This window comes from Lepisosteus oculatus, chromosome 12 (genome assembly GCF_040954835.1).
Source record: "Lepisosteus oculatus isolate fLepOcu1 chromosome 12, fLepOcu1.hap2, whole genome shotgun sequence".
In the NCBI taxonomy this organism is placed as follows: Eukaryota; Metazoa; Chordata; class Actinopteri; order Semionotiformes; family Lepisosteidae; genus Lepisosteus; species Lepisosteus oculatus.
Genome location: NC_090707.1, coordinates 31712273 through 31739618, shown reverse-complemented (window position 1 = coordinate 31739618; position 27346 = coordinate 31712273). Strand labels below are relative to the sequence as shown.

Genomic DNA, 27346 nt, shown 5'->3' with positions numbered 1-27346 from the left:
TTCATTAGACAGTTTCCAGAGCGGCGATTTATTTTCTATAACCAGAATTGCACACAACATCGTAAATGAAGCTTTACTTATGGATTCTAAACAATCAACACCCCTGGATTTAAATATTTGTATTTGTCCTGGCAAAAGAGCAGTGGGAGCTTGGTGTATGTGTTTGGATTATTTTCATTTGTGCAATCTCTCAAATAAAAGCCAGGAGAACCAAATGGAAACCACATAAACTATATCTACTAACCTTTCCAGGCCACACCACTCCAGGCAGGGATCTTCAGCTCCGTGCCTTGATAAAGTCTTTTTCCCTGGAATTTTAGCCCTGGATAAAACGTCTGCACATCATGTAAGGAAAAATAAAATTGTTTTGGGGCACTGATCTTAAATGCCAATACAAGGCCCTCGGAACATTAATACCTATAGTGAACAGTCTAAGATAAGATCACTTTATTGGCCATATACCATTTCTTGCTTTAGGATCTTGTCTTTTCGCATACCCCAGCTTGCTCTCCATGAGACTCACAGGCACACACACAGGGAGAGAGAAGCTTGGGGTCAGAGCGCAAGCCATTTATACAGTGACCCTGGAGCAGTTGGGGTTAAGGACCTTGCTGAGGGGCCCAATGGAGTAGGATTCCTCTGCTGGCCATGGGATACAAACCAGCAACCATCCAGCCACAGGCGCAGATGCTTAGCCACAGAGCCACCGCTCTGCCCAATCAGGTGAGTGCTTACCTCTGGAGCTGTGCTCAGCACAGCAGCCAAACATTTTCATGATGAACGTGAAATGAATCTGTCAGACTACAGTGAAACTCATCTGGAGAATGAATTTTTATGGGTTTGAAAGGCTCAGGATATTTCTGTTGGTAGAATCCTTCTGTATGTAACAGGGTATTCTTTTGAGGAAATCTTGGTAAATCTGTTGCCTTCTGACATGGAATTACAGTTTAAGAAAACATTACACAAAAACAGAAAAAAAGAGGTGTTATTTGTAAATGCTATAATCTGTTATTTCCTGTGTTCCAAGATTCTTCTGTTACCCAGTCTCATTTTGGGTACATTAACATCAGAATACTACTGATAAGAGATTTAACTATACCAAACATGAATGCATGAGTATGTGGTGTTAGTCTCAAAGAATAAATTTGAAGTATTAATAATTATACCATTTATTAGCAAATGTGGAGTTCACAACACTAAAAAGTCAATTTCACCAGAGAAGCTAACTACAAAATTAACAGGCAGAACTACAAGGTTTCAAAAAGAAAAAAAAATCTGAAAATGCTAAAGTGATTCCTTAAAATTTATAAGATATTTCCCTTTGATCAAAAGGAAACAAAAAAATATCTCAGAAAGTGCCAGACTTCAGGGTAATAGAGCAAGAATACTTTACTTAACTGTTTGTCTGCTGTATACTGTAAAAGCAAATGTATTTGAAAGAATAGTTTTCAGTATTTGTATTATTTACTATTATCTCATTTGTTTTAGTGAGCAAAATGTATTTCTTACAATCTAAATCTTATATAAGTTATGGCAACTACAGTCCCACAGTCAGACATACTGGTAGGTTAATAGCCCCACAGAAGTGAGCCATTACATCAGATTGTTGGGTTTGTGACATCATCAGTGTGGCGGCCATGATGTCAGAGCCTCAAAAGATGAAAAAAACTTCACCCTTTTCTTTACTTTATGGACACTGTTATTTTTGGTGACTATGAATAACTGCAAGGACCTCTTATTAGCATCAAATTCCTCTGAAGGTGAGAATTTCTTTGTTATTCCTAAACTAGAGTTCGAATATTATGATTCTTTGTGCTCTAGATCAATGAGGTTAACTCCTCTATGAATGGAGTTCAAGTCTCCTCATCCTACAGCCAGGGGGCTGCCCTTCAGGCAAGACGATTAAGCCAAAACTGAAATTATACTTAAATACTCAATACACATTCACTAATCGTTCTATTCGAAAGTAGTCAGTACACCAGTAAACTGAACTCAGTTCTCCAAAGCACATGAAGTTTATCACTTCAATCAGTGCACTATGGACCAACAAGTTCTGCTGGATTACATACTGTAGATCATATTAAAAGAAAGAGAAAACATAATATATATTCTACATAATATATATAATATATTCAGTCACACAGTTTTTGTGCTCTAGGGCTTGCGGTCTTGATAGTAGTAACTTATTAGGTTGACAAAGAAACAAATAAGTAAAAGCAAAAGGAAGGATAGAAAAGTGGAAAAGTCATTGCACAAGCATTCAGACTCTTGATGTGGGTGTGCTCTGGCACATCTGAATTAACGTAGGTGCACAAAAACAGCTAGTTGAGTAACCGTTGTCTGTGTGCAATAATAGTGGTTCAGATAATTTCAGAATAAATACACCTCTCTGTAAGGAAGTGAATATTCATACAAAGACTCAGGACCACGGAGCTTTCAAAACAAGTCAGGGATAAAGTTGTAGAAAGGCACAGATCCTTAGAAGGGTACAAAAACATTTCAAAGCCTTTTAATTTCTCTTTGAGTGTGGTGAAGTTGATCATCAAGGAGCAAAAGGCACGCAGACACTGTGTAGATTTGTCTGTCTCTTAAAACCGAGCAGCCAGGCAGGGGGAAAACTGGTTAGACATGCAACTATGTGGCCAATGATTTTGAAATGAAATGAGTCAACAATATTCCAGATGGCCTCTATGGTTGTCACGCCTTCTACATCTAGAGGGCGCTCCCTACTGTTCCTAGTTTTCCTGTGCTTTTCTTGCCCTTCCGGTGTGCCTTTGTGTGGGGCTATATATTTCCGGGTCACCCTTTGCTCCTGGCTCAGCATTGAGGGTTTGGATGTCTTGAGACCCACCTAGTACCAGTACCTCATCCGTGGCCTGAGGGCATAGGTTTCTACATCATCCGATCCCCTGAGCCTGGGTTAACCCAGCAGCCATATCACCCTGCAACTCACAACTGGCAATCCACTGAAGCTCAGCAGGTGTGAGCCTGGTCAGTACCTGGATGGGAGGCCTCCTGTGAAAAACTAAGGTTGCTGCTGGAAGAGGTGTTAGTGGGGCCAGCAGGGGGTGCTCACCTTGCAGTCCATGTGGGTCCTAATGCCCCAGTATAGTGACGGGGACACTATACTGTAAACAGGCGCTGTCCTTTGGATGAGACATAAAACTGAGGTCCTGACTCTCTGTGGTCATTAAAAATCCCAGGGCGTTTCTCGAAAAGAGTAGGGGTGTAACCCTGATGTCCTGGCCAAATTTCCCATTAGCCCTTACCAATCATGGCTTCCTAATAATCCCCATCTATGAATTGGCATACTCTGCTCTCCTCCCCACTGATAGCTGATGTGTAGTGAGCGTTCTGGTGCACTATGGCTGCCGTCACATCATCCAGGTGGATGCTGCACATTTGTGGTGGTGGAGGGGATCCCCATTACCTGTAAAGTGCTTTGAGTGGAGGGTCCAGAAAAGCACTATATAAGTGTAAGCAATTATTAGTAATTATTATTAACCGCTGTGTTGCCCCTTTGCTGCTACGCATTGGGTCTCTAATGCTCTCCGTGTCATTCCCTTCCGACATCCGTGACAATGTTAGATTGGAAAACTCACCTTTGCTTCTGCATATAGTTTGCAACAAAGTGAAACTGCTATTACAGTATTGAGCAAAAGTGTTTCCTGGTTAGTTAAAACAAATCTAAACTTTGCGGTCCAAATGCAAAACTCTACATCTGACGCAAACTCAACACAGTGAATCACTCAGTCAAGCATGGCGGTGGCAGCATTATTTTATAGGTCCGCTTCTCGTCAGTAAGGACTGGGAAGCTTGTCAGTGCTGATGAGAACATAGATGGACAATGATCCAAAGCTACACTGGAGTGGCTTAAGAATAAGAAACTGAATGTTCTTGTGTGGCGCAGTCCAGATCCCATTGAGAATATAAAAAAGTGATCCCATGGCAACTTGATAGATCTCGAGCAAATATGCAAAGAAGAATGGGCAAACATTGCAGCAAGCTGGTGTGCTAAATTCGTAGAAACCTACACAAAATGGCTTTGTAATTTCTGCCAAAGACTGTTGTGTTCATACATCCGGAGACTTAAGCAATCGCCATTTTCTGATTTTTCTCTTTCATTTTTGTTGACATTTACTGTAAATGGTCTTATCCCTTACAAGTGTGCAGTTTATTCCGGATTTGAATAAAATCTGAAGTTAAAAATAAATGTGAATAGCTCATTTGGTAATTCACAAAATGGTGCACCATAGGAACAGGCTGATTGCTTTTGCAAGCACTGTACAGTATGAATAAATGAATAACATAGAATTGGGAAATAAGATTTTGATAAAAAAAACTAAGAGGGTGATATTGTGGCCCAGTGAGTTGCAATACTCTTCGGGTTTGTATGTTCTCCCGTTTGTTGGTGTGGAGTTTCTTCGTTAAAAGACATATTTGTAGGTTAATTGGCTTCTTGGAAAACTGGCCCTGGTGTGTGAGTGTCTGTGTCTGTATCTGCCCTGTGACGGACTGGTGTCCTATCCAGGGTGTATCCTGTCTTGCGTTCTTTGCTTGCAGGAGATAAGCTCTGGCTCCCCTGTATTGGATAAAGTGGTTAAAAAGAGAGGTTAATGAAAAAAACAACAAACTATGAATCATAAACTGTGTCTACATCTGCGTTTATACAGCCAGCAGCCACATCACCCTGCAACTCACAACCGGCAACCCACTGACCCTAAGCAGTTATGAGCCCGGTCAGTACCTGAATGGGAGACCTCCTGGGAAAAGCTAAGGTTGCTGCTGGAAGAGGTGTTAGTGGGACCAGCAGGGGGCGCTCACCCTGCAGTCCATGTGGGTTCTAATGCCCCAGTATAGTGACGGGGATGTACGACAAAGGTCCTGACTCTCTGTGGTCATTAAAAATCACAGGGCGTTTCTCGAAAAGAGTACTGGTGTAACCCCGGCATCCTAGCCAAATTTCCCATTGGCCCTTACCAATCATGGCCTCCTAATAATCTCCATCTATGAATTGGCTTCATCACTCTGCTGTCCTCCCCACTAATAGCTGATGTGGGGTGAGCGTTCTGGCGCACTATGGCTGCCGTTGCATCATCCAGGTGGGGCTGCACATGGTGGTGGTGGAGGGGAGTCCCCATTACCTGTAAAGTGCTTTGAGTGGAGTGTCCAGAAAAGCACTATATAAGTGTAAGGGATTATAAATTATTAATTATTATGGTTTTCAGAAGGAACCTCGGCCGGCACCTCCACAGTGTTGGGGAGTGATGGGATGGTCCATGAGGGAATAAGAAACGAGGACAAAGGAGGGAAGAGGAAGAGGAAGAGAAGGTGCACCAGGGGCAACAATGTGAGAAGGCGAGGCAAAACAGGGAAAATCGACCCAACCAAGGAGGAGTCGGCTAGGGAGGATGGAAGCCAGGGGGAAGAGGCGGAGGAAAGAAGCCAAAGAAGGAAAGCGAGATTGGGAGGGAGAGGCAAGCCAGAGAAGAGGTCCGTGAGTGAGAGCAGCGGAGTCAGGAGGAGTAGAGAGAGGGCGGCAGGGAAACCAAAAGCCAGGAGAAACAAACGGAGGAGATTTGACCCAATTTCTCACTCCGAATCGGAGACCTTTCTGGAAACTGAGGAAGCTCCGGCAAGTGGAGGGCAGGACCCATCATCTCCTCCCGTTAAAAGGAAAAGGAAAACGAGAGGAGCAGCAGCCCGTCGGTCAAGATTGACCTCAAAACACCCACTGGACACTGACTCACTGGACACTGACCCACTGGAGACCTCTGGTTGGTGTGAGGAACCAGAGATAGAGGGGGAGCAGACTACCGAGCTAAAGTCACACTCTAAGGGTCTGAGATTTTCTGTATTTTCTGTTTTTTTTTTAACAAGGTGGTTAGAGAAACAAAGGCTAGCGATCAGCTAGCTAGGCAGGAAGAAAATAAATCCAAGATTAAGTTCCAGGAATCAATCAATCAACCAACCAACCAACCAACCAACCAATCAATTAATCAATCAGAAATATTGGGCCTTGATGATGTAATTGTTATAGACTGAGTGCAACACATAATGTTACTTGTTCTCAGAAATGCCTGATCCAGGCTGGGAGAGTTTTAAGTTATATACCATCTTATTTCAGGCAAAAACTCTCACAAGTTTGCTTCCTTATGATTCAATTGCTCTTCATATTTCAGAAGCATATTAGAAGATTTTAGTGCACAGGAAAAAAAAAACATTGTAAAATATAAAAAAGTGATGTGTCTAAAGAAGCACGATTTTACTGGCTTACCAAAATAATTACGTGCAACCTGTTGTTTCCAAAGGACAATGAAACATGGTGGACAATGTCGTATGAAAGTGAGATTTAATCAAAGTGAGCAGACAGAGTGAGGGACTACCACTATTTGTTTAACTAAGGTCCTATTTTTCAAACAGAAACAGGTCTCACATTAGACAGAAAGACATAGTTATTTATAGTTTTATGTCAGTTCTATTCCCTTAGCCTTATATTTCACAAAGAGGATATTTTGGAAATTTAGATTTACATTTGTTAGGAGAAGCTAAAACCTTCAAACCATTTAACATTTTGTTCAGTAACTACTGTACATTTTTCTTAAGAATGTTCATGGGACATGAGACATTTTCGTTTATACTCTGAGCAAACATTTCTGTTTTAGAGGTGTTTCAAGAGCTTTACGAGAAAGGGGACTTGATAGGATACGGGGGATATGGTTGTGTCTATGCTGGAAACCGGAAAACTGATGGGATACCGGTAAGGATCCTCATTCTTCTCACGGTTCTGTTTAAAAAGTTTGTATTCAAGATTTTACTGTCGATTTAATCCATAAATGTGACAAAATGTGGCAAAATCTTGTTCTTGCTGCACCCCTGCTTGGCTTGAACTCAAGAAACCTACAGCTCCCTGACTTCTATAGTTCTCTTCCTTATGCTGCTCCCTCCTGCCTCCTCTTTCCTGTGTCTGCCTAGAGTCCCCGCCACCCTTTCTGTCTCTGATATGTTACTATGACTGTTAAAATATACACCAATATACATTGGCAAATCGTGGCCTCCTAATAATCCCCATCTATGAATTGGCTTCATCACTATGCTCTCCTCCCCACTGAGGTTCTGGTGCACTATGGCTGCTGTTGCATCATCCAGGTGGATGCTGCACATTGGTGGTGGTGGAGGGGAGTCCCCATTACCTGTAAAGTGCTTTGAGTGGAGTGTCTAGAAAAAGCGCTATATAAGTGTAAACAATTATTATTATTATCATCATCCTTCTGGACTCACTGCTTCTCTTTGCTACCTTTCTATTGGTGCATCCAGCTACCATCCTATTGGCTGCCTGCTTTTCCATTTGTTTTTCCTATAAAATACAGTAACTGCAAATTGCAGATGTTGCCAAAATACCATACTCTTTTATTGGTATAGTATATATAATCTCACAGTAGCTATAATGTCTTTTGGGTTATTTTCCTTTTATTTAAGTAATCCCATATTACTATAAGCTGACTAGGATAATGAATGTTCTGATTTAAAATTGTCATCATGAAGAATCAGGAAACAAAAAACTAAACTTACTGTTATTATATACCTGTTATTAAAGTGTTTTATGAAGAAAGCTAGCTTAATGTTGTTTTTTTCTTTCATAATGCCATTATGCCTTTGTCCAGGTAGCAGTTAAATGTGTCTATCGGAAAACAATAAAGAAGTGGGCAAATTTGGTGAGTATGTTTTGTGGTGTTCTTATAATATGTGGAGATGGTATGAAGCCAATGAAATGAGCGCTTAATGAAAATGTATTGTATAAATGTAATGCATAATGAAAAGATACTGCTGGACTTTCACATTTCCGTTCCATTCTAGTTTCACAAATGATAGCTTAATTAATCCATAGAACATCTACAGTATGCATGAGACAAGAAAGAACAGCACACAATTAAATATAGCTTTAATAACCTTACGTTTACAATTATTTCCAGATCCAGAATCGAAAATGCACACTGTTTAGCAAATCCTACTGTAGTCGCATAGTAATGAAACAAACTATAAGAACAGAACTTAGTTTAAAAAATAATAAAATATCTATGTTTTCCAATAGTTTATACGAAAAGAAAGTGCCTTCTATTTTTAATTCTTTATGATTAAATAAATCACAGAAAATGAGAGCACGAGTAAAGCATACGCTAAGAAAATGACAACACTTTGAAGAATACAATTGGCTAGTTCAGCCCAAGATACACTATAAGAGGTCTCCAGATGGTTGTTTCGAAGTGCCCAGTTTGTAGATCATTCTCCTACGTAGCCATATTACCCTGCAGCTCACAATTGGCAACCTACTGAAGCTCCTGGAAAAGACTAAGGTTGCTGCTGGAAGATGTGTTAGTGGGGTCAACAGGGGGCGCTCACCCTGCAGGTTGTGTGGGTCCTAATGCCCCAGTATAGTGACGGGGACACTATACTGTATAAAGGCGCCCTCCATGGGATGTGAGGTAAAACCCAGGTCCTGACTCTCTGTGGTCATTAAAAATCCCAGGGCATTTCTCAAAATGACTAGGGCCTGGCCAAATTTCTCATTGGCCCTTACCAATCATGGCCTCCTAATAATCCCCATCTATGAACTGGCTTCATCAATCTGTTCTCCTCCCCACTGATAGCTGGTGTGTAGTGAGTGTACTGGTGCACTGTGGCTGCTGTCGCATCATCCAGGTGGGGGCTTCACATTGGTGGTGGTGGAGGAGAGTCCCCATTACGTGTAAAGCCCTTTGAGTGGAGTGTCCAGAAAAGTGCTATATACATAAGAGGTGACAATAGATTGGTTTAGGGCTTTACTTCATTTACCAGGTCTTTGTATAACTACAGAGAGGTCATCAGACCAGCTTCAGGTCAATATTTTTGTCGCTATAGAAAGTTAATAACGATTGGTCCAGTACAAAGCATGGCGCTGACCGTCATTGGTCCATTACTAAGCAAAACATTGCTATATCTGCATTCACTTTTTTCCTTTGCATTGCTCACTTCGGTTAGAGTTCCTGTTTAAATCAACAGGCTTAATGATTTTTATGTGCGTGTTTGTTTAGTGTTTTTTTTATGTGAATGGCCCTTTTTAATTAGCGTTTCTTTGCTGGCAATGAAGGGTGGCGTATGTTATGGATTACTTGTGTGATGGCTCCTGGCCTGACGGGGCCTGCTGTCTTGTTCTCCACCTCAGCAGCAGGGCACCGTCCCCCTGGAGATTGTGCTCCATCAGCAGGTGTGTGCCCCCCCTGCCTGCGCCAGCGTGGTGATGCTGCTCGACTGGTTCAGGATGCCCGACCGCTTCCTGCTGGTCCTGGAGCGGCCCGAGCCCTGCCAGGACCTCTTCAACTTCCTGCAGGACGTGGGCGGTTTCCTGGAGGAGCCGCTGGCCCGGGACTTCCTGCGACAGGCCGTGGAGGCCCTGCTGCACTGCCTTTCCCGGGGGGTGGTCCATCGGGACCTCAAGCCCGAAAACCTCCTGGTGGAGGCCAGAACCCAGCGCCTGAAGCTCATCGACTTCGGCTCGGCAAGCCCACTGCAGGACGGGCTGTATTCTGACCTGGCTGGTGAGGGAGGGGGCAGGGAACACAAGAGCATCCTGCCAGCTCTATTGGGGAGTTTTGTATGGCAGGACTATCGGACACACGCGCGCTGTTTCTGTGACAGTCATTTCTAGACAGACATCTCTAAGATGTATGTTATATAACTTGTTGCTGCTGTCGCTGTTCTGTGTTTTTGTTTTTGGTGTTTCCTTGATGTCTTTGTATCGGAGCATACAGGCAAATAAGCATTTAATTGCACTTGTGCATATAACAATAAACTCCACTCTACTTTACTCTTCCAAAGCACATGATTATACTCACATACTATCCAGATTTGAAAACACTGTTTCACTCAGTTGATTGAGTTGATTGCCATTAGTTGATTGAGTTGATTGCTTTAGGATTGCCATTAGCGTAACATGTTGCAACACCAATAATACAGTATAACAAACCAAGCTTCATTATTCTGCTTTCAAAATTCCAGCACTGTGATCCTTTAGTACTGAGGCGTTTTTTTTCATCAGTATGAATTTTCAGTAATAAAAATCACTAGTAGCTGAGGAGCACAACCAAATATTGCTTATGCGAAAACATTTAGCCATGCCCCTCGGACCACACCTATACCATCTACCTCATTATGATTTCTTATTTATTGCACATCTCCAGTTATTGTTTACACGTCTGTATTGTTTTCATTCAAACTGTTTACCTGTGTACTTGTACATTGTCACCTGTTTGTTTGTATATTGTCTTGATACACTGTTTGCACTTCGTGTTTTTACACTTGTTTTAACAATCGAGAGACTTTCTGTAAGTAAGAATTCCATTGTACCAGTACATGTACCGGTCACATATGGCAATAAAGATCAAGTTCAACTTCAAACTTACGAAAAAATTGGTCACTCTTTATGACCTTTTTTGGAATCAAAGTGTCTTTTTCACTGAATGAAAACTGCATTCAGTTCAAGGCAATTCAGTTTTTCTTGGCCTTTTCCTCTCTAGGTACTCTGCATTACTTTCCACCTGAAACAATCCTACGTGGAGAGTATCAGGCAATTCCTGCCACAGTCTGGTCAGTGGGAATTCTGCTCTTTCACATGGTATGGGGCGATGTGCCTTTCTCCGATGACAATGAAATTGTAAAAGGGACACTTCACTTTCCCAGAGATATCTCCAGAGGTGAGATGAGATACATTGTAAACATCGATGGATTTTCCGTCCAACTCTGCACGTTTAAATTGCGTTTATTACATATTTACTATATCTCCTTCAAATGTAAGAGAGAAAAACATATTATAATAAAAAACAAACAAGAAGACATTCCTCCCTGAAATTCCACACAGTTCTTATTGAATGTTCTGTCACCTGGTTCATTCAGTAACATAGCATAGTCCACACTTCTCTGTAGACCTGAGTGTCCCCTTCATTTTCAACCTGACAGAATGCCGTAACCTGATTCGCCGCTGCTTGACTTCCTGCCCTAGCAACCGGCCTACGATGGAGGACATCCTGCTCCATCCCTGGATGAAGCAAATTGGAAAGTAGCATTGGACAAGTCATACTCACGGCTTCCCTACACAGAATACTGTTTTGTTGGAGAATAAATAAAAAAAAAACATGGTTTTAAGACTCATTTCATCTGGCTGAGTGTACTAGACCATTATTATTATATTTAGTATTACATAATAAGTATATTGTGAAGGAAATTGGAGACTGGGATTAATTTAAAGCAGAGAAGTGCAGAGCCTTACATGGAGACATCAAAAACAAACTACAGATTATAGTGGGAAACATAAGGTTTGAAGAAGCTACTGTAATAACAGCCCAACTGCCACTAGGTGCTATGAAAGGAACTGTCATCTGTAATTAGATAGACTGGGTGATAATTAATTAATGAGATTATTGATGGTGGTTAAGTCCACATTCTCACAGGGATGTAATTAATAGGAATGTTGTGGCTAATGCCAGCAGCCATATCACCCTGCAGCTCTCAACTGGCTATCTGCTAAAGCTCACCAGGTGTGAGCCTGGTCAGTACTTGGATGGGAGACCTCCTGGGAAGCTATGGTTACTGCTGGAAGTGGTGTAAGTGAGACCAGCGGGGGGCGCTCACCCTGCGGTCTGTATGGGTCCTAATGCCCTGGTATAGTGGCGGGGACACTATACTGTAGTGGGCTGAGATGTTAAACCAAGGTCCTAACTCTCAGTGGTCATTAAAGATCCCAGGACATTTCTCGATAAGAGTAGGGAGTTATCCCGGTGTCCAGGCCAAATTTCCCCCCTCAGCCTTTACCGTGGCCTCCAGATTGTCCCCATGTATGATTAGCTTGCACTTGCCCTTGTCCAAGGTGTACCTTAACTTGCGCTCATAGCTTGCCGGGTAGGCTCCGGCCTCCCGCAACTCTGTATTTTATAAAGTAGTTTGGTACATGACATGATATATTTTGGCTATAAAGGACTTTAAGGATGGTAGTTGCTGGTTGGGTGTTTGATAACTTACAGCAAGAGAGGCTGCTGAAGGGATGAGTTATAAAAATTGCTGCTATAAAGCCTCCCCCAGTGACCATTATTGTGAGTTTTTATATGCATTATGGGGTCTGTCACAGAGTCAGCTCATTTACATCTTCTATACAACAGGAAGCAATAAAAAGCAAAGAGAATGTAGTTCACTTATATAGTTAAGTGTAATTTGTATTAAAGAATTCTGTAAAATTATTTAAAGAATTCTGTTAAATTAGGTGCTCTAATTTTGTCCCACAGTCCAAAAACATGCAGTTAGGTTAACTGGCTTCTAGGAAAATTGCCCCAGGTGAGAGTACAGTATATGTTCATGTCTGTGTATGCCCTCTAATTAACTTGAGTCCTATCCAGGGTGTTTCCTGCCTTGAGCCCATTGCTCTCTAGGATAAGCTCCAGCTCCCTGTGACCCTGAATTAGATAAAGTGGTTAGAAACTGGATGCATGGATTCTATTAGAAGAACATAGTACAGTAATAGAGATCATTTCGAATGTTTACAATGTTAGTCCTAATATAATAAAAACACTTTGGTTCAGTCCAGAAAAGAGCAACCAGATATATTTACTTATTTTAAGAAATACGGACTTAAGTGGAAAGTGCTTTTAAAACAATTTAAAGAGGTGACACCTCTGTACACAGAGGGTAATAATAATAATAATAATAATAAGATTAATAATAATTGCTTACACTTATATAGTGCTTTTCTGGACACTCCACTCAAAGCGCTTTACAGGTAATGGGGACTCCCCTCCACCACCACCAATGTGCAGCCCCCACCTGGATGATGCGACAGCAGCCATAGTGTGCCAGAATGCTCACCACACATCAGCTATCAGTGTAGAGGAGAGCAGAGTAAAGTAGTAGGGTAGTTGGAGTCTGTAATGATCTGTCCAACCACATTGTTGAAGGTGATACCTGACTTCTTTCAAAAAAATTGAATGAGCTCTTTTGGTGACATCCTAGAAACCTACCGTGGCAGATGGTTTGGAGGGCCTCCTTTTTTCCACAACAATTCTTAGGTTATGATGAAAAACGATTGTAATGGCAACTAATGCTAAAACTGAACATGGCCTCTGAAGGCATAAGGACATTACGAGATTCATATCTGAAACATTTTTGCCATTCTTCATGGACCAAGAAAAAAGATCAGCAACCTCAGTTTCAAACAAAAATCAAATTACAGCTGTTATTCAACTCTTTCCACTAGGGGGAGCAATTTAACCTCAGACGTTCAATTTAACCTTTGAAGACGTTTAGGCAGGAACAGACTGGGACAATCTACTGCTTAAAAACTGACATTTGTACATCAAGCAAGTTAAGACCAATATAAACCAATGAAATATAATACTGTATATTTCATTAAATATAAACCTGTTTTGATCTATCAAAATGGTACTGTATGATATGTTAAAGTTTGTATGGAAACAGCATTCTACCACTATAGATATATATTCTACCACTATAGATATTCTATATTCTACCACTATAGATATTGTTACAAATGGGGTGTTACGAAACTGGTGAAAATCAGGATTTGACTGAGCGGTTTAGTCAATCAGTGAAATAATTATTCATAACCCCTAACATGTACATGATTTCTAACAATATATCCGAGTGTCTGGTAGAACTAGAGGCACGTGAATTCTTTATTCTCTGGCACAGCTTTGTTGAGAGGAGTAATAATCCAGGCACACGTGGCTAAAGCAAATATTTATAACAGTAAACTACAGAAAACATACAACACACAAAGTTACATTAGATACAGTATTTACAGACACAGCGTTTCAGAGGCCTAACATTCTGGTCACCCAGAAAACCCCAGACTCCTAATAAGCACTAAAGTCTTAATGCCTACAGAGGCCACACAAATACAAAGCAACCTGCAGTTAAATTTCTCTCTCTGCACCCTGGATGGCACAAAATAAATGGGAGCCTATATCCCTATCCATAAAATGCACCCTAATCAGGAAAGATATTTCTAACTGAGGTATCTTTTACCCAGGAAACCCAAGTTCCCTAAAAAACAGAAAAGCATGCTCTCTCTTAAAAGGTTAAAATAATAATAATAATACTTCCTTACATTTATATAGCGCTTTTCTGGACACTCCACTCAAAGCGCTTTACAGGTAATGGGGACTCTCTTCCACTACCACCACCAATGTGCAGCCCCACCTGGATGATGCGATGGAAGCCATAGTGCACCAGTACACTCACCACACACCAGCTATCAGTGTGGAGGAGAACAGAGTGATGAAGCCAGTTCATAGATGGGGATTAGGAGGAGGCCATGACTGGTAAAGGCCAATGGGAAATTTGGCCAGGACGCCGGGGTTACACCTTATATACACCTTATATCCAGGGCTATTTCTTGACATTTATGCAGAAGACAGTGTCCTATGTTTTTTCAATAAATTTAATGTTTTAATTATGTCAGCAATTTGTCTATTACTTTGACAAATCGAGAGAAATTCTGTAATTTGGTGTCTTTAGAATTCAAACAACTAAATACGCTGGCACTCACTCATAGAATGGTATTTAGACAGTTGCTGCTTTATGACATCAGAACATTGTATTCACTGCTAGTAGATGAGTTTACTGAAATTTCAATGCATTTGCACTTGTGGAAAGTATTTTAGTGGTAGTACTGAAAGAGATTAAGCAATTCATTCACCAATCTAGCAGAATCTACATGGCCGGGCGGAAGTGCAAATTTAATTAATTCAATTTGTGAAGGATAGCACAGCGGTCAAGTGGTTAGCATTACTGTATCACAGCACTGGAATCCTGGATTCCATGCCTAGGGTACTGTCTGTGTGGAGTTTGTATGTTATCCCCATATTTGAGTGGGTTCGCTCTCAGTGCTCTGGATTCCTCCCACAGGGACATACTGGCAGGTTAACTTCCTTCTGGGAAAACTGGCCCTTGTGAGAGTGTATGCATGTCCTTGTCTGTGTGTGCCATGTGGTGGACTGGTGTCCTGTCCAGAGTGTACCCTGCCTTGTACCAGTTGTTTGCTGGGATAGACTCTGGCTCCCCCATGACCTTGACATGGATGAAGTGTGCCATTTGAAAATGGATGGATGATTTGGTGAAGAGTGTGCTCAACAAAGTCTATTATAACCAGATGACTGACATGGGAGCTGGTTCTGACTCCCGTGAAGCGTGTTGTTAAAGACCCTATGCGTGACGGTATAATCCGGAAGAGTCTGGAGATGGACATCAGGGGAAGATACAGAAGGGTTAGGACGAGTTGACAGACAGGGGGCAGTGAGTGCAGTGATCCGGTGCACGGGAGGAAAATCGGAAGCAACCAAGTTCAGGGAGGTCCAAAAGGGGATGTCACGGCAGAGTCCATATTCCATAAACCGGGAGATCCATCTGGGACAAAGACAGTTAAAATCCCCGGGAAGCAGAACCAAGACCAGGAACACAGAAAACTAAAACCTAAACGGGACCAGGCTCTCCAAGCCCCGAACTCAGTAGGTCAGGGCGCCGGGGTGAAGGCCTATGCCCTCAGGCTACTCCAGGCCTGGTGATAGGCGGGCCTTCGGACGTCCTTCATCCAATGCTGAGCCCGGAACAGTAGAGACGCTAGGCTTATAAAGCCAAAACACTCACAAGACACACTGGGAAATAATGGAACTGAACCAATAACAGAAATGGGTAGGAGTGTCCTCTAGAGGAGGAATGTGGAATGTAGCAATGACAAGGCCTGAGAGGAAAAGTTGTAGTGGGGCATGCCCAATAACAGCGAGTGGAAAATACATTATAGCAGTTGCAGGCTGGAATGTCTTTCCTTTACAACTGTGAAAATAGAGTGGATTTTTTCCACACATAACAAGGGCTCCATCCATAACAATTCCCACAAGCCCCAAGTCAATGAATTCTGTGATGGCCAGTGCCATATCATATTCAATATCCAGCAGTAACTCAAACATGCCAAGGTAAACATTAAGAGGAATGGCAAACATCTTCTGTACGTGGTGGTTCAGAAGTCTTTCCCTTTTGAAATGAGATGAATCGGCGATATAGGAATAAGTGAAGGCTAATTCCATGCTAAAAAACAGAAAGAAATGGAAAAAAAAGGTTTTGGCCATTAAGCCTTCTTCAGAAGGGTAGAAAGAGATAGGGAAAGGAAATGTTTGTCCTGATACTGGTGAGGGTAGGGTTTTTCCCTGCAGATTCACAGGATATTATGTAACAAAATGGATGTCCAGAATCAGGGAGAAAAAGAAAATCACAGAATTCTTTACCGAACAAATGTATATTCCCAGAATATAAGAAATTAAGACAAGTAAGATTCACATACTTACCTAGTGTAACATCATTCCGATTCTGTACTCTATACTCTATTGCAAAAAATAGACATATTATATTAAGCTCCTTTACCATGACAAATAAATTATATAAAACATTTATCTATTGATCTTTACTACTATTGTTCTGTGTATTAACATGATCTTCACCTTTAGTCTACAATTAGCAATAACAAACTTTATTATAATGATTGCTCCATAGGAACAGAATGGGGCTAAAAATGAAAGTGGAAAAATATTTCTAGTTATTTACAAGTGTACTTTTATCATTTGCATTACTATATTTTGCAACGAATGCCCATCTTTCACAATTTCACAATTTTCTTTTTGCTGAGTACAACACTATTTTCTATCAATTCCTGATTGGCTTCTATAGTATATACAGTGCCTTGCAAAAGTATTCATACCATTCCATTGGTATCCAATTTTGTTTAAAATACAAAATAATATATACATGTTATTTTAAATGTAATATTCTGTTCTAAAGTTGAATGCTCAAGTTAAAGGCTTCCAAGAGTAAGTCTCTACCAACTTTGGACACTGGCTTGATGTAATTTTTTTTTTGCTCTTTCTTTTTGGTAGATTTGTTCATGCTCTATCAATTTGTTTGAGGACGGCTTATGGACAGCAGTTTTCAACTTTTTGTAGATTCTGAACAGGATTCAAGTCGGGACTTTGACTGGACCACTGAAGAACATTTTTTCGTCTTCTTAAGTCACTGCAGTGTGGCTCTGGGCATGTGGTTTTGATAGTTGCCCTGCCCCAATTTAAGTCTTTAGCAGACTGAAGTAGACTTTCTTCTAAGATTTGCCTGTACATCGTCCCATCTATTCCCCCCTCAAATCTTGACAAGCTTCCCTGTCCTCGCTGACGAAAAGCATCACCATAACATGACTTTGTCACCACCACGCTTGACACTGGGAATGGTATTAACGGGTGCATACAGAATAGCTGTAATGTTACACTTGTGAACATCTCTCCCTAGTTTCTTCCTTATCTGTGTGGTATGATGCCACTCCTGTTTAATGTTGGTTCAGTTTTTCCTCCACCCTTCTCCTGATCTAAAAGGTTTCCTTCCTTGCTTTGAAAGCTCATGAGTGTTCTTACATGAAAATCAATCCCACAAGGACAGGCGTTGTATTCTGAAATTACCATAACCACCATTACTGTCAGAGATACCACTGAAATAATTACGAGGGTTGTCAAAGTGATTTTGTACACAAAAGATCATTTATGTGTGCCACAGCAAGGGGACTGGATACTTAGGCAATCGTGACTTTTTACATTTTTTCGTGTTATCGGTTTTCTTTTTATTTGTTGCCTTGAATTTGGTGGAGCAGGTTGTGTATATAACAGTTATTGATTGCTACTTCAAATTGTGAGCAAGCTTTAAAGCAAACAAAACACAAAAGCGTTTTGGACATCAATATTTATCGGAATATTTAAGGTTTTACTGAAATACATTAAAATTAAAGCAATAATTTCTATGTCTATCATCGTGCCTTCACGAAATGAAATTCACATAAGCCCACGTACAGTATTTACATGCCGCTACTACTTAGGAGAGAGCCAGCGCTCGCCTTTCTGCATCTGAAAGTCCCACCCCTCCTTGAGCGGAAATGCTGAAGAAAAAGGCACGGAGTTAGATGGACCAGTGGACCAATCGGAGAATTAGTTGCCTCTTGATTGACGGCTGAAACAAAGGCTGTGGCTCAAGTCTCGCCCAAATCTCCGCTCTCACGAGATCGAAGAGCTTTGATAAAAGCCGGGCTTTTCAGAAACGAAAACAACATCTTTGAAGAATGAAAAGTACTTAAATCATGTGAAACGGGCGACGGTGTCCTCAGCATGACATCTCACAGGCGGAAACGTTCGAGTATAGACGATGACGAATTTGAACAACTGTATGTACTTTTGATTCCTTTGTAGTTTTTTTTATTAAACAAGCGTTTTTTTATGAAACCCACAGTAGCCAGTAAAGTAAGGCGCTACGCATAAAAAAACGGTTTAAAATTGAAATTCCAGATATGGTACGACTGCGCTAAAACAATGCGATTTCGACGCAGAGTCTATTCGCCTTGTGCATCTTTGCAACAATTCCAAGTTAGGAGTTTGTCCTATGAACGTCATACGATTTGCTGTATTTTGTAGGAGTCTCTTATCCAGCCAGTGACAATTTACAATAGGCTAGCTTTGTAGCTTTTTTTTTCTATAGCAAATCGGTAAACCCTGTGATCCATGACGGCACTGAATCCGTGTCCGAAACGGGTGTCTTCAGGTCTGGTCAGGGTTGAGAGCTCAGTTCTGCACGCTATTCCCAGGCTACGGCGTGACGGAATAGTCGTGCTTTTGATCTATTTTGTTTGAAAAACAAAATAGACATTTGTGTCTAATATGGGGAAAGAATTTGAAAAATGGTAGTTTTGTGAGGATATGACGTTTACTGTACAATGTTGGCATTGTCTTTATCTTTTAGGGTTCGTGTGCCCTTTGCTCTGATAATGAAAGATAAAATCATAAACTCGAGACACTTGCAAAAACTGCATACAATCTACATCAGGAATGAAGTGTGTATAATGCTGTGTGAATTATAAATTATAAGCAGTTGATCATTCTGAGTTTTGAAGGACACAATTAGTAACCACCAGGTATATGATATGGGTGAAAGTAGTAAATGTTTGTGTGGATTTCCTAGATGTCCACCGTTTTGTGATTTATTGACATGGGGCTGCTCTAAGGCAAACGTAGTCCATAGTTAGGTGGGTGTCATTTTGCATAGCTGTCTTGGCACATTTAGAGCTACTGGGATCTTCTGTTTCGTAAGGTATTGTGAGTTTGATTTTGTTCCAGCAGGTATCAATCCATCTGTCAAAGTCAGACTGAAGACCACATCCCCACGCATCTCCTGACAAAGCAATTCAGTCCTTTAAACGCAGGCAAGAAGCAGATCTTGGAGAAGGGTTATCCCTCTGGGCAGTCACTCAAAGCCACTCGCACGCTCCTGTGTAGTGACCGGTCGCCTGTGTGTTTGCAGAGGCCACAGTGGCAGGGTGGTGCCTCCTTGTGTTCCAGCAACAAGGAGGTAGAGGTGCCGAACGTCAACGAAACGCTGGCCAATAAGCGCCTGACCCCCCGTCCGCCGGACTGCGCAACCGACGCAGACGCCCTTCGCTTGCCAGATGGCCCGTTCCGTCCGACGAGAGACGGGGAGGCTGCCCGCAGCCCGTCGGAGGCCGAGGGCGAGCCTTCGCACGACGAAGTGAGCATCCTGGAGGACGACGACTTCGGGTTCCGGGCCGACGTGGTGCGCCTCCCGGAAGCGGGGGGGGAAAGCGAGGGCCACGACACCGCCGCCGCCGCCGAGGACGGCTTGTCGTGGGCGTCCGGAGAGGAGTATGATGCCGCGAGACTCTGTGACGCCTGCGTGGCGCTCTTCCAGAAAATGCACTCCGCCAAGAAGACGAAGATGAAGAAGAAGAAGAAGATTGACTATAGTAAGTTACATTTTGCTGCAGGGGAAGAGGCATGGTGACGAGAGTGCTCTGCTTTGCAAAGCAGTTATGATTGCAGTGAAGCGAGGTTCACATTGTAGCGCTCTCGGGTTCACATGGGTTTGCGCCCTCGCCTCTGCCGCCTCAAGTCGGCCCCCCACTGTCAGGGACTCGAACCCGGGCCTCCGGCGTCACTCAACAGGGACCCAGCCAGTTGAGCTAAAGGGAAATCTCCCATCAGCCCGAAGACTGCGGTCCCTGCTATTCACAGGGAAGGGCGGTGATGTCACCGTGCTGGTAAGCCGGCTCTCACAACCTGCAATGGTGGCCGTATGCGTTATAGTATGTTCCACCCACGTTCTCTGGAATTTGTTTTACCACTACATCCAAGATAATTCGTACTTTTTACGGTACAAAAATAACTTCCTGTCAAGTACACTTCCCCCGCGTCAGGGGAAGGAATGTCTTGGATTAAATAGGCTTGATAACTTTGCAGTAGCATCATGGAGAACATCGGAGCAGACTGCAATTATTCTGTAACTGGTCACCTGGTTTTGTCATCATGCAGGGCATTGGCGCAGATGGTTCACTCATCATATTTGGATATTTTACTTTTTATTTTGAGAGTTGGCAGGGCTCTGGTTCTGTTGGAAGTTTCCTTGCAGTGGGGTGACAGTGAGGCACTCTTGTTGTGAAGTGGCCCCGCTGTCTGTAAAATCTGTTGGGTTTTATTTGATCATCCTGAAGGAGGCATCACTGGATAAGCTATATTTAAGGTCAGGAAGTCTTTGATAAGGCTTTTATATATTTATTTTTTTTGTCGTCATTTTGCAACTTTTATGGCCCCACATGTTTTGATCAGAGTAAACATGAAGACAGCCACTTCTGAGACTTTTATGCTAGATGGGGGTAGGGGAGGATAAATGAACTGTCAAAACCAAATCTACTGTAATATTCGCCTGAGAAAGTTGCTGGATTGTTAGATCAAGGGATTATCTTCAGTACAATTCACTGCCACTAGCTTTCAAAGTGAAACCATAATCCTATATTCATGTCTGGACAAGCTGGTACAGGACAAAAACTGATGCAACAAGGTTATGATCAGATTTCCTGTGTGGACCTTTGACATGAGAGATTAACAGCATATTAATGACATGGGATGCAAGGCAATCCCAAATTATCTTTAAAATACTATCTGAATATTCACTGTTGCGCTTCTGCATGTCTCTCTTTTGATGCAACATTTCTTTTTTTTTAAAAAACAACCTGCAGATCCCATGTCTTTGTCATGTGACCAGTGGATCCTGAAGAAAAGAAGGGTTTGTAGAACCAAACAAATCAGCAGAGGGTAAGTGTTCTTACTGCAAATATGGACTTGATATTCGTCCCCTAATCAACAGCATTATTTGAATAGGAGTAGAATTTAGGGATGACATTGTTTTTGCTGTCTCAGACAAAAACGATGAAAAGATGCACATCAGTGACTACACAAATAAAAGTACTAGCTCACAGTTCTGGTGTTATAATCCAGACTATGCAAATGACACTTGAAGAAGGCTCCATGGCCGAAACGTTGTGCTCTCTTCTTTTTTTCAGCATGGAATAAACCTATTACCTGTTCCTTTGCAGCCTACGCATGCTGACGCAGCTACCCACCTGAACTACTATGCAAATTCTTTTCTGCTCTATCATTAAATGACTGTCAGTGGGATTTTCCAAATGAAATGGCGCATGCTTGGCCACATACAGGCATGTCTGAACGGGTGTGAATTGGCTAGTCTCTCCCTGATTTACTCTGTACCACCAATGAAGCAAAGTGGGGGGGAGTGCAGGTTCCTGACACCTGAGAGCCTACAGTGTTTCAATGAAAGAAACTGCTACTCCTGCTGACTCTTCTATAAGCACCCAAGTGTCGAATTCGGGTCCAGTGGGAGTGTTTGAATAGGTTCTAGTTCTTGGTTATGCTTGGTATTGGGGTACAAGTGATGAAATAAGCTGTTAAATTCCTGGCGATTAAAAACCGGGTCTATGAAAAACAGAACTGTGGCGATAGTGTAAAATGATTTGAGTATATTTTTTTGGTTGAGGTACTCTTAGCTAATTCAAGGATAGCTGCCCTCGTAAAGTTCTTTGCAGTTTCTCTCGTGCTTTCTCTTCTGTGTTTTTGAAGTTGCTTTCACCTGAGTGCTGAAATTTTAGAAAGTTTCCCTTTAGGGATTCTGGGGGATGTTAGGCACCAAATGAAACGGAAGATGGGGGTTTTGTAGCTGGCATGTGCTGATATGAAATACCATCAGTACTGTGAAGGTGGGATATGCTGTGGCTCTCTTCTAGCCTGTTGACTCCACCCTCCTTGCATCCATCCATTTCTAATTGAATTATTGAATACAAGGGTTGCAAGGGAACTTGGGCCTATCCCGCCCGGCAAAGGACAGGTTCAAGATAGGATACACCCTGGATGGGTCGCTAGTCCATTGCAGGACACAAACGTTCTGGGGAAATTGCACCCAGGTCAGTTTCCCAGTATGTCTCTGGACTGTGGGAGAAAACTGGAGCAGCCAGAGAAAATCCATGTAGACACGCAGACTGCATACAGACAGCACCCCAGGAATTGAAATCGGTGCCCCAGTGCTGCCACGCAGCAATGCTAACCACTGTGCTACTTTAATGCCCCCCACCCTTCTTCAGAAGCTATATTATAGTGTTTATGGTATTTTTACTTTTTTTTTTCCAGTGTGGTACTTTTGAGTAAGAGCCTTTTCCTGCATAGTACTTAAGTCTGTTTTCTATAATTACCGCCTTTGACTGCCAAGAAGGACAAAAAATTCAGATTGAAATGTTAGCCATTTCTATTGATATGTGGAAACTCTACTCACTCAGACGCGTTAGTCTAAAATAACATTGCGCACTCAGTATAAACGTTATGCTGAGGGTAAATACAAACCAGCCAGATTGCCAGCCCATGACCAGTATTGACAGCTAACTTTCACACCTCATTCAGATTGGGCTGTCGGGCACTTCCTTATACTCTATTGTGTGACTCGCACTTTACAGTTTCATTGTAATGAGATAACACTTGGGAAAGGAAGACAAAATATCCTTCTTTTCAAATAACTATAGTGTTTTTAAAAAAGATTGTAAAGATTACAAATGAAGTGAGGCCTCGTAGCCTGTTTGGTAGCTAGTAGTTAACTTTTCCAAGGATCTCAATCATCCATTTCTTTATAAAAGCTAGGGACATAATTAGGCAGCTTGTTTCATACTCCCACAATTCTTTGGGTAAATAACCAAGAACAGGAGGTACTGCACGCCTGTGTAGTTTCCACTTGTCCTTTGGTTAAGGTTTCACTGTACATTCTGAAAGGTATGTTGTCAGAAATCAAGCAGATGTTATTTAGCACAATTGTAACTGTTCATTTTCTTGTGTGTCATTTTTGACTTGTCATACCCTGGCGACAGGAACCATTTTTTGTCTTGACTTGGCACTTTTGGTCTCATTCTTCCATGGGTTTGTTTTTCGCAGTTTCAAAGTAGTAATATACTTACAGAATATTGTTGCAAAAATGATGAATATCGGAACGTGACCAAGTGGTTTAGTCAATGGGTAAATATTCATAACCCCCAAGTGATTTAGCTGAGCAGTTGGTATAATTTAAAGACATGTAAAATCTTTCTCTGGTACAGTCTTGGTGAAAAGAGTAATAATTTAGGCACACTTGGTTAAACAAATATTAACAGTCACAATACAAACACCACACTGCACACAACACACAGGTTACTATACTTACAGCATGTACAGACAAGGTGTTTCATAGGGCTAATCAGGCGCTCTCCCATGTGTTTGACTGTTAAATAATGCCTTAAGTGGTCAAAAAGCTATATCACCCTGCAACTCAAAACTCACAGCTTGCTGAAGCTCAGCAGGTGTGAGCCTGGCTAGTACCTGTATGGGAGACCTCCTGGGAAAGCTAAGATTGCTGCTGGAAGAGGTTTTATTGGGGCCAGTAGGGGGGCGCTCAACCCGCGGTCTTTGTGGGTCCTAATACCCCAGTATAGTGACGGGGACGCTATACTGGGGCATTAGAAAGGCGCTGTCTTTTGATGAGATGTAAAACTGACATCCTGACTCTCAGTGGTCATGATAAATCCCAGGGTGTTTCTCAAATTCCCCCCCGGCCTTTAGCACTCATGGCCTCCTAATAATCCCCATCTCTGAATTGGCTTCATCACTCTGTTCTCCTCCCCAATGATAGCCGGTGTATGGTGAGAGTACTGGTGCACTATGGCTGCCGTCACATCATCCAGGTGGGGCTGAACATTGGTGCTGGTGAAGGGGAGTCCCCATTACCTGTAAAGCACTTTACATTGCTGTATGTACTATACATTTGTATCTTGTTTTAGTTATAAATGAAGTGGGTCCTGACTGACAGTGGGTGATTCTTACGTCATCTCAGTGGCAACATTTTTAGAATTGTCTCACTATGTAATTAGATGAAAGTACTGCAAATATATTTTTGTCACTTTTATTGGCATTGTAATCTAGCCTTTTCTTATTACTTTCAGAAAACTGTGGATTGCCATTAAAACTATTACAATGAATGCTAAGAACTGCGCATGTGAACCAAGAAAAACTCCCAGTGCATGTTCCAGGCTTCATGTATTTTTACAAAGGTAGGTAAAAACATAAAACATTTCAAATGCAAAACCTTAATTACATATGTATTGCCTTTGAGTAGTTTAAAAAACTGAGTGAGAAGACTTAGAGATGCCTAAAGGGTGACTCCTAGGTTCCATTTCCAGTTGTTACAGTAATCGTAACTTATTTGGAAAAAATGGATAGGATTTGCCTTTCTATGTTAGAGTAAATGTTGTCTATCTTCATTAGTTGCATATGGCATGCATGAAATTCACTCCTCACATCAGTCACAAGATCCCATCGAACAAATATGCAGTGTCCTTCAACTAAGGTATTAAATATGGGATCCTTGTTATTGAGCATGAATGATTAACAAGCCTTTTGCACAGTTAATGCATTAGCATGTAAGCCTACATGACATGAGCTTAATGTCCTCCATTTTCAGTACCTACTTTAGAGGGTCACAGAAAAACAGGGAAGCCTAACCCAAGGGGCACAGAGTTTAAGAAAGGACTACTCTAAATGGGACGTTTGTCCTTTGCAGGTAGAAGACATGTTTATGGGGGCAATTTAGAGATGCTAATTATTTGTGACTGCATGACTTGGGATGGTGGGAGAAAATCAAGAAAGCCACAGCTGTGAGTTCCATATATAAGCCATTTTCAAACCCAGGACCTTGCAGTGTTACCCACCGAACCACATTGCTGCCTATTTAACAATATTTTTATTTGGTACCACTAATTTTGTTTTATACACCCAAAGGTTGTAGAATCCTACATTATGAATCTGTATAGCTTTTTCACCTCAGTCCTTCAAGCAGCATGTTAGTGATAGTACAGAGTGCTGGTCAACTACTCAGAGGTCTAAATACTGTTGTAGCTATAGGCAAATGAAAAAATAAGATGTTTGTCAGAAACTACAGTTGTCCAATTAGAAGTGCTTACTTAGTACATTGTGCTACTGCACAGAGATTGAGTGTGCTGATTTTTTTTTACACTGCTGTCTGGGAAAAGAGGTGTCAAGTAGACACTTCTAGATGGATAACACTTTTTAAGAGTCTGGTTGATGCACCATTAACCGCTGCTGCAGTGAGTCAAAGTGAAACATTTAGAAGGGTTACATTTGTGTGAAATTCAGGTTCAAACAAAGGATTTCAGAATTGCAAGACCCAGCCTGCGCACTCCGCATTCAGTTCAATCTGGAGCCCAAATCCTTTTCTCCTCATTTAGACCCTTTTCTTTATTTCAGGAACTTATTAAAGTGCAAAAGTAAAGAGGCTCCTGTCCAGAACAGACATGGCAAAAAGAGGAGAGCTGAAGATTCAACCTTCAAACCACAAAAGAAAAATGGAAAGATGATCAAAACAGGCACAGGCAAAAAGAAAATGACGAAAAATGTTCTGGAAGGGAGCAGAATTATTTATAACGAGAGTACTCGGAAAGATAGGCCCTTTGTCCTGCAGAATAGCAATGAAGACCAAGACCAAGACCAAGACCAAGACCCTAATTTTGATACCTTACTCGAAAAGACTGTTAGCCCAGGAGCCAGTGTGAAGACTGAACATAGCTGGACTAAGAGGCAGGACTGTTTCAGTGAAACACTGGGAAATAAGTCATGTAAGGTCAGTGGAAACAGTAGCATTTTTGACTTCCCTGACCCTTCGCGTCACTTCTCCTGGTTGCAGAAAGGTGGCTTTAAGTCAATGTTGGCCAAAATGGAAAACAGGCAGTCCACAGTGGTCAAAGAAAGTGATTCTTCTGCATCAGAAGGCATTTTTTAAGTACATGTTTGTAAACCATTTGTATTGAGAGGTAATGGTGGCTTTACGTCGTATATACATGTGTTATGTTTATTGTGCACGCACACTATATATGCAATATAGTAACTTGAGGCAGAACAAAATAATTCTAGGGCTCATCCTAACCTGTCTTGAGATACATGAACGAATTTTATAAGAATACTTTAGGCAATGTAAAGAAGTTCAGCTTATTGATCCGTTTAAAAACAAAGGGAACATGTTATGTGAAATGCTCTTCTATTTTGGATTACCTAGAATTCAGGGGCTTCATTTATTTTTTCCGATTTAACATTTTATTTTGAGCAGAAGTGTTAAGTTTTCCTTTCTAACCAAAAATACTTTTGATTAATGCATTCTGAAGTTAAAATAAAAAATGGCAGGCTTCTAAAACCAGGGTTTGATGTATTTATACTGATACTTTTATGTTTAATTCAACTGCTCATGGAAACATTCTGGAAGGCTCGTGTATTTTACCGACATGATTGGGAGTGTACATCTCATTTAAATGTGATGACATTGAAATAGGATGTCAGACATCTTAAGTGAAACTTAAATTAGAATCTAATTCCTTGTACTTATAGAGAGCTTTTCTGGACACACCACTCAAAGCCCTTTACAGGTAATGGGGACTCCCCTCCTCCACCACCAATGTACTGCCCCACCTGGATGATATGTCGGCAGCCATAATGCACCAGTACACTCACCACACACCAGCTATCAGTGGAGAGGAGAACAGAGTGATGAAGCCAGTTCAGAGATGGGGATTATTAGGAGGCAATGATTGGTGAGGGCCATTGGGAAATTTGGCCAGGATGGCAGGGTAACACACCTACTCTTTACGACAGGAAAGCACCCATTTACAGTATCTTGTCCCCATCACTTTACTGGCACATTAGGACCCACACATTCTGCAGGGGTTTTGTGAAATGGACTCTGAGGACAGTAAAAAAAAAAATTATGTCTGGGCGTGCGGTCAGTAGTGACCTGCCCAGATCAGTGCTCCTAGTGCAGGGTTTTATTTGCTATTTACCTATTA

At 41.7% G+C, this 27346-nt stretch overlaps 2 protein-coding genes across 8 annotated transcripts; both read left to right on the top strand.

The window, feature by feature from the left end:
- Window positions 1-1698: 1698 nt before the first annotated feature.
- Window positions 1699-11178, top strand: LOC102693163 (serine/threonine-protein kinase pim-3-like). Of its 6 annotated transcripts, none has more exons than XM_015359399.2 (7): window positions 1699-1760; window positions 5229-5840; window positions 6666-6760; window positions 7665-7715; window positions 9206-9575; window positions 10554-10730; window positions 10993-11178. In XM_015359399.2, exons 1-7 carry the CDS (start codon window positions 1715-1717, stop codon window positions 11094-11096), a joined length of 1455 nt encoding a protein of 484 aa, XP_015214885.2. In that variant the 5' UTR covers window positions 1699-1714; the 3' UTR covers window positions 11097-11178. The 6 variants fall into 6 exon arrangements, with proteins under 6 accessions (XP_015214885.2, XP_015214884.2, XP_015214886.2 ...); XM_015359398.2 differs by having other exon boundaries at window positions 9203-9575; XM_015359400.2 differs by having other exon boundaries at window positions 9203-9575; window positions 10554-10651; window positions 10993-11108.
- Window positions 11179-18093: 6915 nt separating this feature from the next.
- Window positions 18094-26762, top strand: LOC107078829 (uncharacterized). Of its 2 annotated transcripts, none has more exons than XM_015359395.2 (5): window positions 18094-18289; window positions 19236-19879; window positions 21149-21224; window positions 24440-24547; window positions 25761-26762. In XM_015359395.2, exons 1-5 carry the CDS (start codon window positions 18234-18236, stop codon window positions 26290-26292), a joined length of 1416 nt encoding a protein of 471 aa, XP_015214881.2. In that variant the 5' UTR covers window positions 18094-18233; the 3' UTR covers window positions 26293-26762. The 2 variants fall into 2 exon arrangements, with proteins under 2 accessions (XP_015214881.2, XP_015214882.2); XM_015359396.2 differs by having other exon boundaries at window positions 18096-18289; window positions 19239-19879.
- The last annotated feature ends 584 nt before the right edge of the window (window positions 26763-27346 follow it).

Bases quoted from the DNA above. Each gene is read 5' to 3' on its own strand.
- LOC107078829 (XM_015359395.2), top strand. From the start codon at position 18,234: ATGACATCTCACAGGCGGAAACGTTCGAGTATAGACGATGACGAATTT. The intron at 19,880-21,148 runs GTAAGTTACATT...AACAACCTGCAG, and splicing joins GAAGAAGAAGATTGACTATA to ATCCCATGTCTTTGTCATGT. The intron at 24,548-25,760 runs GTAGGTAAAAAC...TCTTTATTTCAG, and splicing joins CTTCATGTATTTTTACAAAG to GAACTTATTAAAGTGCAAAA.
- LOC102693163 (XM_015359398.2), top strand. From the start codon at position 1,715: ATGAATAACTGCAAGGACCTCTTATTAGCATCAAATTCCTCTGAAG. The intron at 7,716-9,202 runs GTGAGTATGTTT...TCTCCACCTCAG, and splicing joins TAAAGAAGTGGGCAAATTTG to CAGCAGGGCACCGTCCCCCT. The intron at 10,731-10,992 runs GTGAGATGAGAT...TCAACCTGACAG, and splicing joins TCCCAGAGATATCTCCAGAG to AATGCCGTAACCTGATTCGC.